This window comes from Microcaecilia unicolor, chromosome 1 (genome assembly GCF_901765095.1).
Source record: "Microcaecilia unicolor chromosome 1, aMicUni1.1, whole genome shotgun sequence".
NCBI lineage: Eukaryota > Metazoa > Chordata > Amphibia > Gymnophiona > Siphonopidae > Microcaecilia > Microcaecilia unicolor.
Genome location: NC_044031.1, coordinates 450791587 through 450811621, shown reverse-complemented (window position 1 = coordinate 450811621; position 20035 = coordinate 450791587). Strand labels below are relative to the sequence as shown.

General features: G+C 42.9%; 1 protein-coding gene across 2 annotated transcripts in view; it reads left to right on the top strand.

Annotated features, from left to right (window-relative positions):
• Positions 1 to 20035, top strand: part of GREB1L (GREB1 like retinoic acid receptor coactivator) — a 294440-nt gene that overhangs the window by 72633 nt on the left and 201772 nt on the right. For both annotated transcript variants that reach the window (XM_030212882.1, XM_030212875.1), the window contains exons 5-7: positions 5286 to 5462; positions 7852 to 8028; positions 10830 to 10952. In XM_030212882.1, the coding sequence (XP_030068742.1) occupies positions 5286 to 5462; positions 7852 to 8028; positions 10830 to 10952 (477 nt within the window). The remainder of the gene's footprint in view (positions 1 to 5285; positions 5463 to 7851; positions 8029 to 10829; positions 10953 to 20035) is intronic.

Genomic DNA, 20035 nt, shown 5'->3' with positions numbered 1-20035 from the left:
AAGACCTAATACTTGGTGGCAAAACCCTTGTTGGCAAGCACAGCGGTCAGACGTCTTCTGTAGTTGATGATGAGGTTTGCACACATGTCAGGAGGAATTTTGGTCCACTCCTCTTTGCAGATCATCTCTAAATCATTAAGAGTTCTGGGCTGTCGCTTGGCAACTCGCAGCTTCAGCTCCCTCCATAAGTTTTCAATGGGATTAAGGTCTGGTGACTGGCTAGGCCACTCCATGACCCTAATGTGCTTCTTCCTGAGCCACTCCTTTGTTGCCTTGGCTGTATGTTTTGGGTCATTGTCGTGCTGGAAGACCCAGCCACGACCCATTTTTAAGGCCCTGGCGGAGGGAAGGAGGTTGTCACTCAGAATTGTACGGTACATGGCCCCATCCATTCTCCCATTGATGCGGTGAAGTAGTCCTGTGCCCTTAGCAGAGAAACACCCCCAAAACATAACATTTCCACCTCCATGCTTGACAGTGGGGACGGTGTTCTTTGGGTCATAGGCAGCATTTCTCTTCCTCCAAACACGGCGAGTTGAGTTCATGCCAAAGAGCTCAATTTTTGTCTCATCTGACCACAGCACCTTCTCCCAATCACTCTCGGCATCATCCAGGTGTTCACTGGCAAACTTCAGACGGGCCGTCACATGTGCCTTCCGGAGCAGGGGGACCTTGCGGGCACTGCAGGATTGCAATCCGTTATGTCGTAATGTGTTACCAATGGTTTTCGTGGTGACAGTGGTCCCAGCTGCCTTGAGATCATTGACAAGTTCCCCCCTTGTAGTTGTAGGCTGATTTCTAACCTTCCTCATGATCAAGGATACCCCACGAGGTGAGATTTTGCGTGGAGCCCCAGATCTTTGTCGATTGACAGTCATTTTGTACTTCTTCCATTTTCTTACTATGGCACCAACAGTTGTCTCCTTCTCGCCCAGCGTCTTACTGATGGTTTTGTAGCCCATTCCAGCCTTGTGCAGGTGTATGATCTTGTCCCTGACATCCTTAGACAGCTCCTTGCTCTTGGCCATTTTGTAGAGGTTAGAGTCTGACTGATTCACTGAGTCTGTGGACAGGTGTCTTTCATACAGGTGACCATTGCCGACAGCTGTCTGTCATGCAGGTAACAAGTTGATTTGGAGCATCTACCTGGTCTGTAGGGGCCAGATCTCTTACTGGTTGGTGGGGGATCAAATACTTATTTCCCTCTGCAGAATGCAAATAAATTCATATACTTTCCACAATGTGATTTTCCGGATTTAATTTGTGATGTGCTATCTCTCACTGTTACCAATAACCTACCCTTCAATTATGGGCTGCTCATGTCTTTGTCAGTGGGCAAACTTACAAACTTACAAATACTTATTTCCACCACTGTATAAGTATCATTCTAAACCTGAGGGATCAAACCCAGAAAAACTAAAGCAAAAAAGCTGGGTTTGAAGAATTATTTTTTACATAATGTACAGTTTTTTGTTTTTTGCCAAGTCCCGCCACCCAAATAAATAGATTTCTGCCACTCCCCGCTGCTTGTTTCCTGCTCAGAGCCGCATGCCGGGACTTCTCGTGCATTCTATGAGAATGCACAGTAAGTCCTGGCATGCTGCACAGAGCCAGAAACAAGCAGTGGGGATACAGTTCATTTATTAGGTTGCAGGGCATCTCCCTTCCATCCTCCTCCCTCCCTCCCTTCCGACTTGTCTGACATGTGCTGCTCTCTGTAGTTTGTTTGCCTTACCATCTCCTCTCCTCCCCCTGGGCTCTGCTGCACTTATTTCCTAAGTTCTTCTGACTCTGTCTGAGCAGAAAGGCAGAAAAATAAATGATTGGGAAAAAACAAAACAACCAGACAACCAGGGTAGAAAGAATTTTATTCTTAAGTCAGTGAATGGAAAATGTCAATTTTACAGTAAATTTATATGACTGTTTTCATTTTGCAGAATGTAGGGTGCTGTTTCTACTGCAGTATTTAATGTTTCCTAGGTACGGTGACGAGTCCTTGTTGTATTACTTCTGTTTTGTTTTGTTTTTAAATCTGGTGGTCATTCACTCACTGGTCAACAACAGTGTGCTTTTACTTTTATTTTTTAGATTAACTGTAGTCATGGATAAAACAATGGTACAAGCTCTAATTTGTAAAAAAAAAGTGAGAGATTTCTTTTATTGAGAATGATGGTGCTAGTGCAGTGTGGAAGTCCTTCATTGTTATCCATGTGGATGGTCAAAACAGTGGTTTCGCCATGTGCAAGACTTGCAAGACAGCGTTGAAATGGAAATCACGTGACGGGACCAGTGTGGTGTGAAAGCGCATGCAGCAAGTTGTGCGCAAAAGCATAGTATGCGCACAAAAAAACATCGGGGACTTCTTACAAAAAGTGAGTCAAGATGAAGCCAGAATGACCGTGCCAGCAACAGTGAAATCAGAAGTTACTGACGCAGTTGCCTCAATGTGTGCCATGGACATCAGGCCTTTCTCTATGGTCGAAGGTATTGGCTTCATTCATCTCGCTAAGAAGCTGGGTTCAATTGGTGCAAAATATGGTCAGCTTTCTACAGATCAGATACTCCCCTCTGCCAGAACAGTGTCTAGGCATATTTTTGCTATTGCTGGCAATGAAAAAGCAGCATTGTCTGATCTGTTGCAAAAGCATATTAAATTTGGTGTAACAACTGATCTGTGGACTGAAGATGGTACTGGGATGCCATACATAACAGTTACTATACAGTATATAGATTCAAATTATCATCTTAACTCAAGAATGCTTGCCACCAGAACTCTGCTAGAAAAACACACTGCGACAAATATCAGATCTACAGTAAAGGACATTTTAGAAGAGTTTGGGGCTTACCAGCATGACAATATATATGTGACTGACAATGAAGCTAACGTGAAGGCTGCATTCAAGGATCAGCAGTGGATATCATGTGCTGGCCAAAATTTGAACCTTGTATTAGTTCATGGACTGAAGGATGATGGCTCTGCCTCTGATTCTGCAGCAGAAGTAAGTGGTCTGATAGAGGTTTCAAAAGACATTGTCACACATGTCAAGCATTCAAGAATGCATCAGAAGCTTGAGACTAGCCTTAAACAGGCTGTTCCAACTAGGCGGAACAGCATCTATACAATGTTAGACTCATAATGTCTTCTGCTGTACCACTATCTATATTCCTAATGTTTGTTAATGTGTTCTGCAATACCACTATCTTATATTTCATGATCATGTAACCCAAAATCCTTCTGTAAAACCAAATGTACATCCTCTTCTCATTTCCAGTATCCATGATATATTGTAAGCCACATTGAGCCTGCAAAGAGGTGGGAAAACGTGGGATACAAATGCAATAAATAAATGCTAGACTCAATTAATAAAAACTTAACGCAACTTAAACAACTGGCTGCTGAATTCAATGATAAAATACTGCAGAAGCTGCTTTTGGATTTGAATGAAGCCATGTTAAATGACATCATTTGCCTCTTGTCTGCCTTTGATACAGCAACAAAAGTACTGTCTGCTGATCAAACCCCTACAATCTGCAATATCCTTCCAACCCGTGCCCAGTTGTTGAAGCATCTGAATTTTACTGCAACTGAGTCATTCATTATTGCCAGCGTGAAGGAGCACTTCCAAAACCTGATTGAGACTTATTTTCGGATTCATCCACTACACAACGTTGCTTGCCTTCTGCACCCATGTCTGAAAGACAATCCAATTATCTTCACCGAGGATGTTAAAATACAGGCAACAGAATCTTTGAGAAGGTTATACCAGCAGCTTGAAGTTGAAATGGAAGACTCAAGTCCATCAACATCTCAGGATCTTCCACAATCCACACTTTCAGAAAGTGTTGCATCTGTGGAAGAGTCTGGGCTGGGCCCCTCCAAACGAAGGAAGATGGATGTCAGCATTAGTTTTCTAAGCGACTTTTATAGAACAACGTCTTCTCAGAAGGCTGTTGTTTACGAATTTGACAGTTATGTTCGACTGATGATGATGCTGCTGATGTTTTATCATTTTGGAAAAATAAGGAAAAGTGCTGGCCAAAACTAGCAAAATTTGCATGGGGGATCCTGTGCATTCCTGCTACCAGCACATCTTCGGAGAGGGCATTTTCTATTGCAGGAAGAACAGTGGAAGAAAGGAGAGCTTGACTGAATCCCGATATTGTGGATGACTTACTATTCATCCACGGATTTAAAAAACAACAGAGAACACTAGCTTAAGAGTATAGGAAGTGCTTCATATTTGCTGAATGGAAGTAGGGTGTTTCTTGTAGTGGGTCAGGGAGGGAATGTAGGGGAGGGGATCAATTGATGAAAGCAGGGGAGGAGGGAGGGACGATGGGATGTATCTTCTATTTTTGCTTTATTATTGTTCATTTTTATACTGTAATAAAAAGATTTAAATATAAAATCAACTGTTGAGGCTTTTATGGATGGGGACAGAGTTCGCGGGGATGGGGGTGGGTATGGGGACAGTGTTTGCAGGGATAGGGACAGACTTTGTGGGGATGGGGACAAACTTTGTCCCTATGTCATTCTCTACTCTCTACACCTCCTCCTCTTGTTCACTGTACGCCAGTTCACTTGCACACTCAAGCACATTGGAGCACATTGTGAAGTCAAAGGACATGTTGAGACTGCCTTGCCATGGGTTGATGTCAGGCAGTTTGAAACTACACTGTCATTGGTTGAAGCCGTCTGCAAAATTTTGAACCAGAGAAAAAGAATAAGCATAGTGAAATGCTCATACATGACCTTTGATTACTCTTCTAGTTTTCACTCACCTTAATGCTGTGTTTGCATGAATGGTGGATATTAATACAAGAGTGGGAATACATTGTGTACAGGACAGGACCCTATAGGATAGGGGTGGGAAGCTTCAGTCCTTGAGGGCTGCAACCCAGTTGGGTTTTCAGAATTTCCCCAATGAATATGCATAAACGAATGGAGGCAGTGCATGCAAATTGATCTCATGCATATTCATTGAGGAAATTCTGAAAACCTGACTGGGTTGCAGCCCTCAAGGACCGAAGGTGCCCACCCCTGGTAGATACCCAGTTAAATTTGGATAGCATGTGTGCAGATTTGTCAAGGAGTATATCTATTCCTAGTCCTTATTTGAAAAGTAATCTTGTTTTACTGGTTGTAAGTAAGCCTCGGCAATGAGTGGAAGTCTGTAGAATGAATGACTAGCAATCAAAGAAAAAAACATGGAACTGCATGAAAGCTTATGTCATGGAAACTTCTAAATGTTTGTATCTTCATGTGGTTTGTTTGATTTGGGTAGGTTTTTGCCAGGCAGGAAAGGATCTGCGTCTAGCATCCCTGTGCATGGAGCAGATTGAAATCCCTGCAGGCTTTTTGCTGGTAGGAGCCAAGACCCCGAACCTCCCCGAGCACATTCTGGTCTGTGCTGTAGACAAACGATTCCTTCCTGATGACAATGGGAAAAACGCACTTTTAGGTGAGTCTGGCAAACAGCATTCCCCACCACCACTTCTGTGGTTTTTGGGATTTCTTCACAAGGAAAAACATGTTTAGGCGGTCTTTTACTAAAGCTTAGCTTGAGTTATCTGCAGCAGGGCCCATTTTATTCTTATGGGCCCTGCTGCAGATAACTTGAGCTAAGCTTTAGTAAAAGACACCTTTAATTTGTGATGTTTGCATGGGTGTATGTAGAGCCATCTTTTTCAGGGTGCTTCATGAGGAGGAGCTAAGCTGTTTTGTAGTGTTCTGAATGTTTGATAAAAATTAGGAACACAGAGAGGCCTGCATTTGGTTGCCTGTTCAGGCTCTTTTAGATCTGTCAGGCCAAGACTCACTGTCTTAAAATATCGAGGGAGAGCCAATTGCTCTTAAGCAGTTTCTAGTAGCCAGTCATAAAACAAACCTATCTCATGGACTTTTGTAACCAGTCAGGTTTTCAGTATATCCACAATGAATATGCATGAGATACATTTGCATTCATTGGAGACCTAATGTGCAGATGAATCTTTGTATATTCATTGTGGGTATCTTGGATACACTATTGGCTGTGGGGTCCCTGGTACTGATTTGGGAAGCCCTGCTCTTAAGCATGTTGCATGCAGTTCTGCATGCATGAGACAAAAGGAAAATAGACTTTTCATAATGGAGATCTGGAGCTGCTGATGGAGGTGAAAAGTGGGAGTTTTTGTGATGTAGAATCTTTAAAAGCAACTGTTGCACAAAAGTAGTGCAGTAGAAAAAGTAACAAATATAATGTAGCATTTGTTTTAGTTTTCTCTTAAGTACAGTCTTGATTATCTGACTTTCCCTGATCTGACCAGCTGGCATATGTAACAGTCCCCTAGTGATGTCACGAGGCTTCTCTTTCCATTTTCCAAACCTGGAGCCCTACTTTTACCACTGTTATGTGCCTAATCCCTGCCTTTACTGACTTTGTTTCTGCATTGTTTGAGGGGGTTTCCATTGTATTCTGTATTATCTTACTTCTCATTTATCCGACAGTGGGATGCTCCCGTTTAGGTCGGATAATCGAGACTTCACTGTTCTGCATTTTTGTGTCTTTGTGTAAGGATGGCCCATATTTAATCGCTGTTCCTGCCTTATGTTATTAGAAAGAAGGCATGTGAGCTGAGGGGGCTGTCAAGCAAAGTGGATTTAGAATATCTCCTCTGGAGCATGAGTATATTGTCTTAACAGCCACTGGATGATTTGCTAGACAAGTTAAATCCAATCAATATTCATATGAGAAGACTCACTTTCTTGATTTCAAACAATTTTATTACAATTGAATAAACAGGGAATTTACTGTAGAAGGCTGAAGCTGAGTGCTGCTCAGATTCTAGGTCAGTACAGGTATGATGAGTCTTTCTGCAGATAATTTTAGTTGAATGTAGGTGCTGCTTACAGCAGTACAGGGAGATAAAAGTGGGTTATATATTTAAAATGGGGATATCTTACCCAGGAGAAAGGGGACAATAGCAAACCCACACTGACTAGACATTTCTAGAAATAGCCAAAATGGTAAAGCTTACATTCTGAGCTGGGGAATGTGAGCAAAAAGATCCCAAAGGGCCTAGAGCAGGGGTTCTTAACAAAGTCCTAGGGACACACCCAGCCAGTCAGGTTTTCAGGATATCCACAATGAATATGCATGAGATAAATTTACATATTACTCCCATTGTATGCAAATCTATCTGATGCATATTCATTGTGGGCCTGCTGAAAAATTGACTGGCTAGATGTGTCCTGCAGACTGGGTTTAAAAAAAAACCCTGGCCTAGAGGGAATGGGTCATGTCCATCATTAGTCCCATGAGATTAGAGGTTATATGACCTTTACAGATACTTCAGTTACCCTGAGCAGCACAAGTCGCAGGGTGTCAGCATAACCCAAAACATGCAAACAGAAGCAGAATGGACAGAAGAATGGAAGAGCTGTCATGAAACAATGTTGGGTTACAGGAATTGTTATTTAGTAACATAATTAGCAGGAGTATACTATTTAACAAATAATTTGAAATGTTTGTCTACTGTTGCTGCTTTAAACCTCACATCCCATTTAATGTGCACAGGTTTGTAGTCCTGTTCCACCCCCACCCCACCCCCACTGCCAAACGACATTGCAACTATAAGAACCCCATGCACTGGGTCAACACCAAGGTAAAATAAGCCCCTCACTGATGACCTGCAGCCATCTGGTAACTCTGCTTAAAAATATTTGCTGCCTGACATTTTTCCTTATAAAAAATGTGAGAATTGCTGAGTGCTAATGAACAGCCCTTACATCAAGTAATTAAACTAACCTAGAACAGAGACGTTGCACACTTCTGTTTTCCTGTCTGGCTAGATCATGTCAATGTTTTCCAGGATTCTCTGGAAATTGCATTGGCTGTGGGGAGAGAGGATTTCGATATTTCACCGAGTTTTCCAACCATATTAATCTGAAGCTAACAACTCAGCCAAAGAAGCAGAAGCACTTAAAATATTATCTGATGCGTAACTCCCAAGGAGCTCTGTCAAAAGGACCGCTCATCTGCTGGAAAGGTGAGTAGCACGCTGTGGAAAGGTGTGTCGAAGAGAAGTCTTCTGACTCCGAATAAAAAAAGGCAGAGGCCGCCAGCATCTTATAGACTAGCACTCGAGCACGTTCCAATAAAATCATTCACTTTCATTGGAACTGCAATACTGCATGGTCAGGTTTTATTCTCAGATGTGTGTATGGTGTAGAAGACTGACTGGAGAAGCTCCTGTTGACTCTGGGCAAGTCACCTAACCCTGCATTGCCCTAGGTACAAAATAAGTACCTGTATATAATATGTACACAGCTTTGATTGTAACCACAAAAAGGCAGTATGTCAAATCTTATCCCCTTTTCCTTTAGTTTTGTTGTATTTTGCATACATTTCTGTTGTAGAAACAGTATATGTTCAGCTGTGGTCTGTACAGTGATTATTATTATTATTTTTTTTTTTTGTTACATTTGTACCCCGCGCTTTCCCACTCATGGCAGGGTTCAATGCGGCTTACATGGGGCAATGGAGGGTTAAGTGACTTGCCCAGAGTCACAAGGAGCTGCCTGTGCCTGAAGTGGGAATTGAACTCAGTTCCTCAGTTCCCCAGGACCAAAGTCCACCACCCTAACCACTAGGCCACTCCTCCACTCATACCTAAAGTAAAACAAAAAAAAATATTTAAGCACAACCAATATCATATCAAACATTCCAAGACAAGAAACATAATGGGAAACACAAAACCAACTACTCAAGATACCTGGGCTAGAAGTAATTGCTTGTGAAATTTCAGATACATCTCTACAGGGTAAGTTAGGAAGCGTATTGATTTTATCATGGCCCTGGGAGCTGGTTGGCCACCAAAGACTCATTATATGAGTTTGTGCTATCTTGTTTGGTAAAGTTTGGCTCCTGTATTAAACTGGGGGATATTAACTTATTGCTAGAGCTATAGAAATGATTAGTAGTAGTAGTAGTCTGTTGAATAATAGGGTTCAAGATTTTAGGGAATTTTTAGAGATGGTGGGTTTGACATTTCATAACGCTTTAGTCACACATTAGGATATCAGATTGATTTTCTTGCTTTTACGTGTGGCCATTTGGAGAAGATAAATGTAGCCAATTCAGTTTGGCCTCGGATAATTTGGTCCATACCTTCTGACAGTTGCTTGCTGTCAAAAATATCAGCTTATTTCCATATTCTTTTTTTTTTTTTTTGCATCAGTGTGGCGTAGCTCTCAGCTCATGAATTTGTTGGCCCATAAATTTGACAGAGTGATCTTTTAGAAAGGCCATTCGAATTGGAATTGAGATATCCAGATCGGGATGTCTTAAGTTCTGCTAGCATTTTAGAATAAGATCTCCTGACATATAGTCTCTTTTAAAATATATGGAGAAGGAGACTGTTATGCGCTGGTTATGTGTGCCATGGACATCCATTTTAGAAAAATAAATGTTTAAAATATCAGTGGGTCAAAATAGGCACACAAATGTTTTTATTCTGGAATAGTAACAAAAATGCTTATTTGCCTGAATCTAAATATTTATCTTAGCCATGTTGGAAACATAAAAGTTTATTTTGTCTGAAACTGCCATAGAACCCATTATCTCTTGACCTTGGCTTTCAATGAGGACATCAAGCACCGAAGAATTACCTTAGGGCAGTGTTTCCCAAGTCTGGTCTTGGAGTACTCTTTGCCAATCAGGGGTTTTCAGGATATCCACAATGAATATGCATGAAAGAGATTTGTATATAATGGAGGCAGTGTATGCAGACAAGTTCATGCATATTCATTGTGGATATCCAGAAAACCTGACTGGCAAGGGGTACTCCAGACCGGACTTGGGAAAACACTGCCCTAGATAGCAGATGTAAATCCCAGCATTGATCTGTAAGGACAAAAACATTCCCCTTCTGAAATGGGTAATAAACATTCATTATTTAGGCCGGCTCAAAACACGCGTGGAGCCCACCTCCTTTCCAATTGAATGTTCTTCAGGTTTAGACATTTATAGCCCGGCTTTATAAAATCAGAACTTAGATATTTATTTAAGATAAACATTTAAGTGCCAGTTTGAATATCTTGGAATAAGCCGTCAGCAGCCAAAGAAAAAAATGCTGACCATCGCCGGCTGAATATTGGCCGGATTAAGTTTTTCCTACAGACGGGAAAGGTGATGCCCCAAAAAGCCCATTTATGTAGTGGTTTAGAAAATAACACACTATGCACAGAAGATTCTTCCTACTGTACAATTTGTTTTTGCAACCCAGTATTTGGAGAGTTAGTGCTGCTAGAAATGTCCAGTTAGCACGGAACTCTAGCTGGCTTTTTTGGGAGTGGAGTCAGTACTTGGCTGGTTAAGTGCCGGTATTCAGAACTTAACCAGCCAAGGTAATCGCATAAATAGGACTGACTTTTATGCGGTCCTATCTGTATGCAGTGTCCTATATTGCACTTAACCAGCTGTACTTTATCCTGCTCTGCAAACCTGGAAATTCAGTGCCCAAGATCAGACATGTCCTGGCATTGAATTTCTGGGCATAACAATGGTGGCAGTCAGCAAAAATGCAAACTGCCACTGGTTGAATATGAGGCCCTTAAAGTAATTGTATAGGTTGTGCAAAAGATGCCTCTTATATAAGAAATCGTTACGTATGGATTGGTTAGGAAAATGCATTCAGCGTGGCAGTTTTCTCTGAATGCATAAAATGACTTTACAGTGTACACAAAAGATGTCTCTTGCAGTGCCTCTTCACTTGTGAATACGTTACTGAGTATAACTGACCTTTTAAATCGGGCCCATCATGGTAAAATGTAGCTTGTTGACTTTTAGAATGTAGAAGTCGACAATCACCTGCTGGAAGTCAATCTGCTAAACCAAATCCTTCAGTTTCACCGGCTGCGGCTCCAGAAAATGGAACAGCTAATGGTTACAAATCAGGGTTCACACAGACAGGTACGGTACAGATTCTTGTGTGGTTTGCAGTTTGTCTTATATGTGTAACCCCCTCCTGTTTACATATGTCTAACAAGATTTTTTTTAGGACTTGCCCATAACAGCAGCTGAAAGCATAGTTCAAAGCCTTGGGCTCACACTCCCAACCATACTGTACAAATCTGCCCAGTGTTAAAAATGTAGAAACTGTATGTGAGTTGTACTAGAGCAGTGATGGGCAACCTTTTGAGCTTGGTGTGTCAAAATTTGCGAAAAAAACCGAGCATAACTCGGGTGGTGTGTCACTTCGAGAAAAATCTACTAGGACCGCCCCCGGGCCCCCCCCCTACCCGAGATCGCTGCCCACCCGAGGTCGCTGGGCCCCCCCCTCCACCTGCTACCGGGCCCAGAACTAACCTTAAAGCCTCCTTTCACGTCGCAGCAAGCAGCAGCAGGGCAGACCTCTCCTCCTTCCTTCTGTGCTCTGCCCTCGCGGACGTTACGTCAGGCGAGGGCGGGACACGGAAGGAAGGAGTGGCCTGCCCTGCTGCTGCTTGCTGCGACGTGAAAGGAGGCTTTAAGGTTAGTTTCCGGGAGCGAGGAGGGAGGGCGGACCACACTGCGGTGGCACCGCGTGTCATCAAAAATGGCTACGCGTGTCAGTGCTGACACGCGTGTCATAGGTTCGCCATCAGGGTACTAGAGACTACTATCCATACATTTCTAGCTCTTGTTATTAGCCCATAGCAAATTGGGCATATGCTGCAAAGGAAGCTTCAGGGAACCTTGCCTTGGAGGTTTTCCCAAAGTCTGTGCCTCATCAGCTGCAAAGTCTTAAACTTGTCAAGAAAATTGTAAATTAAACTTTGTGAAGATTATGCAGCTTCTCAGTACAGAAATGTTTGTGCTGAAGTTACTGGAAGCCAGCACTCACAGGCTTGCCTGGGTTAGGCCAGATACGTGTTTTCTAGTAGGGGCTCCACAGGTTCAGAAAAGAAAAATCTAGATTGAGCATTGTTTTGAGCAATGTATTTGGATTTTGTTACTGGTAGGACATCTTGGTTTACATTCTTTTTGGATAGGCAGGTGACAGGGTATGAATAAGTTCCTTAGAGGCTGACCAAATTTCGGTTTCAGTTACTGTGCTGAAACTGACCCAAAATAATTTTTCTGCCTGGTTTCGGTCAATAGGCAACGGCCATGGTTTCGGTTTTGGCCAAAACTGACAGTTTGTTTTCAGTGGAAGCTGAAAATTTTGCTTTTTCCTGTCTATCTCCTTCCCTCCCTCCCTCCCGAATAGGAATTGCTTTCCCCCCCTGCCAAACTATAGGAGCCCCCCCTTGGGCCTATTTTACAATCTCTGGCATTCTAGGGGTGTAGGCAGGAGTGAGTCCCTGTTGCTCCTGTTGTTCCGTCCCATGCTGGCTCTGCTCTCAAAATGGTTGCAACGACCTCTTGTGGCAATCTTGCGAGATTGTCGCAAGAGGTCCTGGCAGCCACTGAACATTGAAAGAAAATAGTGGAAGATCATTCCCAAGCACTTACAAAATTACAGAGTAGAAGTTAAAGGAGCAGATAACAGGGGAGGAGGGATAGGGACCAGTTTAGAGTCCAAGAAGGTCATTAAATGAGCTGGTTCAAAGAAAATATATTTGACTAGCGGTTAGAGTGGTGGACTTTGGTCCTGGGGAACTGGGTTCGATTCCCACTGCAGGCACAGGCAGCTCCTTGTGACTCTGGGCAAGTCACTTAACCCTCTATTGCCCCAGGTACAAATAAGTAGCTAAGCCGCATTGAGCCTGCCATGAGTGGGAAAGCACGGGGTACAAATTAAAAAAAAACCCTTCTTCAGATCAGAAATAAGCAAATGTTGACAAATATCAGTATATATAAGAGAAACACAAAAGCATTTCAATGACAGTCTCACAGGAAGAGGGTTGGGTGTGTTAGGTGAGAATCAGGAGGAGCTGGGTGGATGAGAGACAGGGAGAGATGGATGGTAGGTAAGAGGGTGACAAAGCAGAAGAATTTTATGGTTTACAATGAGCTAGAAAACCAGATCTTTAAGTCCTGTCTGGTGGGTGTCAAAATATTTAATATTTTTGACTTCAAAGGTCTTACGTTCATGGATTGTCTTAAGGCAGGGGTTCCCAAACTTTTTCAGTTCACGGCACCCCCCCCCATGGGTCTCTCTTTCCCTGCATCCCCCTCCTCTCACACCAGCATACCTCTACCTCCCTGCAGCCCCTTCCTCTCACACTAGCAGACTTCTGCCTCCCTGCAGCCCCCTCCTCACACACCAGCACGCCTCTGCCTTCCCTAAATCCAGCATCACTCGCTACCTTCCTTCCTGCAGGTCCAGGATCACTGCCACTTCCTTCTCCGTCCCCTGCCGACGCTACAGTGCTTTCAGCTTACATTTTCTGGCCATCCACGATTCACACAGGCATTCCGGGCAGGGTTGCCAGGTGGAAAATTTTTTTCCCACCCAATCCAGCCTAAAAACAGCCCAAAACCCGCCCAAACTCAAACCCCGCCCCTGACACCCCCACCCCCGCCGTCATCAACCCCGCCCCCGCCGTCATCGGCCCCGCCTCCCCCGTCGTCGGCCCCGCCTCCCCCGCCTCCCCCGTCGTCGGCCCCGCCTCCCCCGTCATCGGCCCCGCCCAAAACGTCACTAACCCCGCCCCCCGCGGCCGAAAAAACCGCCTGAAAACCGCAGAAAAGAAAAAAAAGAAGCCCAAAAAAACGCGACCCGCCGCAGGCAAAAATTTCCCGCGGCGGGTCGCGGAAAACCGCCCAATTGGGCGGTAAAACCGGCCACCTGGCAACACTGATTCCGGGGCCTTCCCAGTCTGCCGCTTCCTGCCCTCTATGATACAACTTCCTGTTGCAAGGCTGAACGTGGCAGAGGGAAGTCCCTGCATTGCCTGTGTGAATTACAGACGGCTCGAAAATGTAATCTGCAAGCACTGCAGCAGCTGCAGGGGAAGAAGCAGGAAGTGGCAGATGCTGGACCTGCGGGAGCGGAAAGTAGGGAGCGATGCGCCGTGTCATCCCTGAGAGTTCGCTGTGGCGTCCCGGGGTGCTGCGGCGCACAGTTTGGGAACCGCTGTCTTAAGGTTTCCTTTTCGTATTCTCACCATGAAATCATTGATACAGTGTTCTGGTTTTGTAAAATGTTGACCCCATAGCGGTGACGTCCTGGTTGGCATTGACATTTTTCATGTGATGTCTTTGTACATTAAATCTCGTCTTTAGCATCTGGCTTGTTTCTCCAATATAGCACCCTTCTTCACACTTTTTACATTGTTGAATGTTTTTCCTTTGTGAATGACTGTGGCATCCTGTAAAATGTGTTGGCATAGTTTGCAGTTAGATATATTGCAAGGATATGTGCCACTCACTTCTTTTTCAGTTTCTATCGGGAGCTTGCTTTTCACTGGGTTTAAGATGGATGGCTGTTGGAAGGCCTGCACTGGTGGGAATGGGAATATCTCTGCAGTTCATCCTCCTGGAATAGTGGATGTATATCTTTAATGATTCTTTTCAATTTTTCTAGCTCTTGGTTTTATGTCACTATAAGGGGGATTCGCTCTGTGGTTTTGGTACTGAAACCGGACCAAATTCCGCGTTCGGGTTTTGGCCAAAAATGCCAATACATGGACAGAGGAAGTATTGGCAACCATTGTGATGGAGCAGCGGCACAATGCAGGATCTAGTGGGGTTTGTTCCTGCCTCTGAAGAGGCCACTGGATCACCACGGCTTCCTAAGGTGGGATGGTGGCGTGGAGAATGAGGGGAGCCGCCACCAGAGGGATGGGCTCAATGGGGGGGGGGGGGCTTTCTTTGTCGAATGTTGGGGAGGAAGTGGGGTGAGACAGTTTCATTTTCAGTTACTGCCAAAACCAAGCAACCAGTGTCAGTTGCAGATTTGGTTTCTGCAGAAACTGAAGATCCTGAATCAGGCTGTTAAAGTAAAAGTTTTTTTTGTCTTTCCAATTGGAGTTTTAAACATGCAGTGCCAAGAACTCTGTTTTTATTTTTCAATAATGCATTTCGGTCAGGCTGGTAGCTCCATAGCTGCAGTTCAGCCCATTTCTCTGACTGGAGACACATGATAACTTCCAGATACCTGTACTAGTCAGAAGTTCAGAACCAAATTCAGGGAAGAAAGGTGGATCACGGTCTTCCTGAGATCTACCCTACTGAAAATGAACTAAATCTAATAATGCCCATTTCAGCAGGGCCAAGATTGAAAGGTGCTCCAAATCTATCTTAAGTTGTTTACTCTCCTTAATAAAAAGCTCTTAAGTCACCTACGTCTGTGTGTTACTGTGCCTGTGGTGTGTGTGCAGAATGTCATTTGGCTGCAACTTTTCTGTTGCCAATTGGTTCTGGTGGTGTAGAAGGCTTGTCTGCTTAGGGTTACCATATTTGCAGAGACAAAAGAAGAGGACACACAAAAATAAAATGGTTGCTACCTTTGTTGGTGTGTGTCACCGGGGGGGGGGGGGGGGGGGGGGGGAGGAGGAGGTATCATGTGACAGTGAACCAGACCCAGTCCAGTGACAGTTGCAGCAGGACGACTCCCGATGACTGACCCTCCCAAATCCCGACAAGTTGGAGTCCAATGCAGTGATGACCTTCACTCTGTGTCCTTGACTGCAGCTGCTGGATGCGTGCAGAGGAGGATCTTTGCTGTACAAGGTGGCTCAGCCACACACACATGCCAATAGATCAGATGACCGTGACCTCTACTGGTGCATACATATATGTCTGCGACTGCATGTTGCTTTGCCTTGCCAGAAACCCGGAAGAAAAAAAATTAAGAAAACTGCCCAGACGCCAGACAATGTCCTCGAAAGGAGGACATGTCCGGGGAAACCCAGTCATATGGTAACCCTGCATGCTTGGATTCCTGTGGTCACACTGATATTAAATCAGCTGATTAAATGCATCTTTGAGAGCCTCTGATAGCATAGCATTGTGCCTGTCACTGTGTTCAGATGGCCTTTGCCTTTGAGAGTAGGATTCATCTGTGACCTACATTGTATTCATGGTAACATAGTAAGTGTTGACAGATAAAGACCTGCACAGTCCATCCAGTCTGCTCATTCCTTATCAGGGTGAGAGAGAGAGGAACAAAGAGTTTATCTGGATCCTAGTTAATTTTATACTCTCTCTTAGTTGAGATGTTGAACACACAGGTATCTAGTTTTGTTTAAAGCTGCAAATAACCTTGTATTTAAACACCTTTGTTTGAATTCACACCTGAGAGCTCATACCTTCCTTGCTGATTTGCCCTTATCAACTCCCCTCCCTTTATTTTCTGTTCACAGGGGTTGAATAGTTAAATCTCAATCAACAACCCCTTTTAATCTGTTATCTTCCTGTAGTAATGACACCATATTACCTGTATCTGTACACAGCAGTTCATACCCCCCTGCTTGATTAAAGTCTTCAGTGTCTTCAGGTGTCACAGGGGGTCAAAAGATGGGATAGTTCAATTTTTTTCCTACATATGAAGTTCCTTTCTGTTGGATATATTTGCAGACAGCAAAAGTCGGTATCTGGCTCCCAATTTGACCAGATGTTTTACAAGGGTAATGCACATACTTGATTTGGTTGTGATAGAAACTGAACTTCTATTAGAATTGCTCTTGGTTTCATTTTAATTTCATTTTATTAAACTTGCTATACCACTAATTTTCATCCAAAACTCATTGGTTTACAATATCAGAATTATAAAAATAGAGAAAATACAAAGAATTGTATTTTTAAAAACAGGTAGACCGACAGGTAGAATAGCAATGCAGGTTTATGTGAGGTGTTCTTTCTTTGGAAGTATTGTTGTGTGTGTAGGTGAATGATGCAGCTGTGGTAGTTTGCATTATGCGACTTAAGTTATTTTCCTTATTTGTGTGTATGTGGGGAGGGGGGATGATGGGGCAGTTGTGTTGGGGGGGATACATTTATATGGCAGACATAAGAACGTGTGGGATCTATGTACAAGGCGTTTGGGAGTGTGGGAATTAGAACTGTATTGAATATTTATATTTGATTTGGCCCCAATACATTATTCATATTTGTCCAAATAGTGATTTAAATTTGAATGCGAATAATCCAGGGCTCTATGTGCTAAATCCTACTGAAATAAACACTTGATCTTTGATTTCACGTAACTTCTTTTATTATTTGTAATGTTAAAGCTCAATATCCATTATTCGTATTTGGTCAAATAGTAAAATATGCAATTCGATACAGCTCTAGTGGGAATGGATAGATGGTGTGTTTTTGGGTTGGTAAGTATTTGAGGTATAGTTTTCTGGTATGTTATGTATTTGTAGGTACCGGATGTGTTTGAGCGTGAGTGGCACTGTGGGGTATAGTGTGTATAAGAAATAGCATAGAGTAATTTGGTGGTTTTGTGGCTTTGTATATTTTGTGGGATGTAGGGATATATCTTAACGGGCTGGATGTGTGTGGATGGGATTTGGAGGGGATTAATGTGTAGCAGGGTTGCATCTGTATAGGGAGTTAGGTGTGAGTACTTAGGGGAGGATGACTATGTATAAATGGTGGTGGTGGGGTGCTTGTGTATATGGGACTGTTTAGGGATTTGAGTTGAAAAGCTGAGAGTTATTTTCCCTGTCTCTATGCTAAGGGGGGAGGTTTGTGTATGGAAAGAGTACATAACAGTGCTTTGTAAGTCTTCTCAACCATGTAAAATTTTCACATTCTGTTCTCTAAAAATGCAATTCAGAATGAATTCAAGCGGGAGTTTATGTAGATCAATTAAATATACTCTATCTAGATGAAATAACCACAGAAATATTCAAAAAGTAATTCAGAGTAAGAAACAACAGCAAAAAAGTCTTCATTGCTGAATCTTTAACATATTAATTCAATACTTGGTAAAACAAAAAGCAACAACAAAAATACCCCTTCTGCAACAGTAACAGCCATGGATTGGTAAAGGGTAGGTGTCTACTAACTTTTCCCCCCTGTTTACTGAAGCTTAGCTTGAGTTATCTGCAGCAGGGCCCATTTTATTCCTATGGGGCCCTTCTGTAGATAACTCGAGCTAAGCTTTAGTAAACAACTCCCTTTGCTTCTTAGGGTGTTGCCACCTTTTATACAACTAAACTGACGGGAGCGCTCCCCTCGCCACACACGCTGGACATCTCGTTTTTTTGGTGGGGGGGGGGGGATCAGGAAGGAAGATGTAGTAAATTGGGAAGAATATTGATGAGTGTTAGTTTATTTACTGTTCCATCATAGGTAGTTAGAAAGTGTTTATATCTGATGATGTACCTTCTTTCTTTCTGGACTCCAATTTAAACATTCATTCATTCAATAAAAATCCTTGAAATATATACAGCTAATCTGGAGAACATGAATCAAAATCAAAATCTGACATGGCCACATTTTGACATTCATGCCTCCATCAGGGATATATATAATGCACATAAACTCCTATACAAATGTTTTGACAATAGAATACTGCACAAATCCAAGGTCAGATTACCACAAAAAAGGAGGGGGAAAAGGGGGATGGTAATGTTACAAACAACTTGATAAACTCAAAAGAATAGGTATAAGGGTACATTTCGCTACATTATGATGCAGCACCCATATGAAAAAAAAAACTCTAAGCTCAAGGAGGGTAGTTCTATAAAGTGGGTGCTAACATTTATGAGCTGATTATGCATGTAAAATGGGTTTGTGTATATGTGTGCATGTCTGCACATACACATGTAAATGTTGAAAAGCCGCCTAAGCACTATTCTGTAAATATGCACAGAGTTTAATTAGAGGTCCATTTACTAAGCTGCTTTAAGTGCTAATGTGTGCTTAACACTGTAAAAATGGCCTAACACGAGATGCGCTAAAGCATTCTGCATTAGTTTTGGCATGCATGTGCTAAGCACATGCTAATTATTTTTTCATTATTTTGTTTTGAGGAGGCGTGTCAGGGGTGGAGATTGTGTGTGCCTCTGCTAATCAGTTAGTGCATCTACATTACCACACACTAACTGGTTAGCACACAGTCAACGTGGTAAGTGTTCCCATGGTAAATTTTTTAAATGGCCACATGTCAATGCTAATGTTAGTGCATAACCATATATTAAAAAAAAAGATAGAAAATATCACTTTTTCACGGCTACGGTAAAAATGGCCTTAGCACACAGGAAAGACTTGCATAAGGGTGCACTAAGGCAGTTTTTTACAGCAGCTTGGTAAAAGGAGCCCATAGTATGTAGGCATATTAGTGGAATCTGGGAGGAACATGACCCTGGACTCCAATTTAAACATGTTAGGGGGTCAATAGTCAAAGTGATTTAACCAGCCAGAAATGAACTTTGGTTAGTTAAATTGATTTTGGGGGCCAACTACTAATTTTCAGTGGCACTTAACCAGTTACTCAATTATAATAAATTCTGAAGGCGATCTCCTTCTAACTCTGCTGTCTATATAACAAACTCAGTTGTGAAGGAGATGTACATAAGCACAACTGGCATTCGTTCTGACCAAAGATTAAATCTTTAGATTGAAGAGGTGTTGCCTCAAGAAGCCCCCCCCCGGCTCTATGTCTTCAAAGCTCACGGGGGCTGGGCTGCTTCATCATTGGCAAACACCTCCAGGCTATTAAACAATTCAATACCCTATACATTCTAATTTTTTTAATTTTAGCTTTTTTGTCTATTCTTTTTATATCTTCTAATTACTTCTCATTCAATGTATGAGTATATGCAGTATTAAACTTAAAGGCTACTTATCTTTGTAGGGGTCCAGTCTTTTCTTTATTTGACGCTGAGTGCGACCACGACCAACGGTGGCCAACGTTTCATCACCTGCTTCAGGGTCGTATGGTCTGCGTCAATCTCAGCTAGAAAAACAAACAGCTCCAGCAGACCAGGTATTGAATTGTTTAATAGCCTGGAGGTGTTTGCCAATGATGAAGCAGCCCAGCCCCCGTGAGCTTTGAAGATATATAGCCGGGGGGGCTTCTTGAGGCAACACCTCTTCAATCTAAAGATTTAATCTTTGGCCAGAACGAATGCCAGTTGTGCTTATGTACATCTCCTTCACAACTGAGT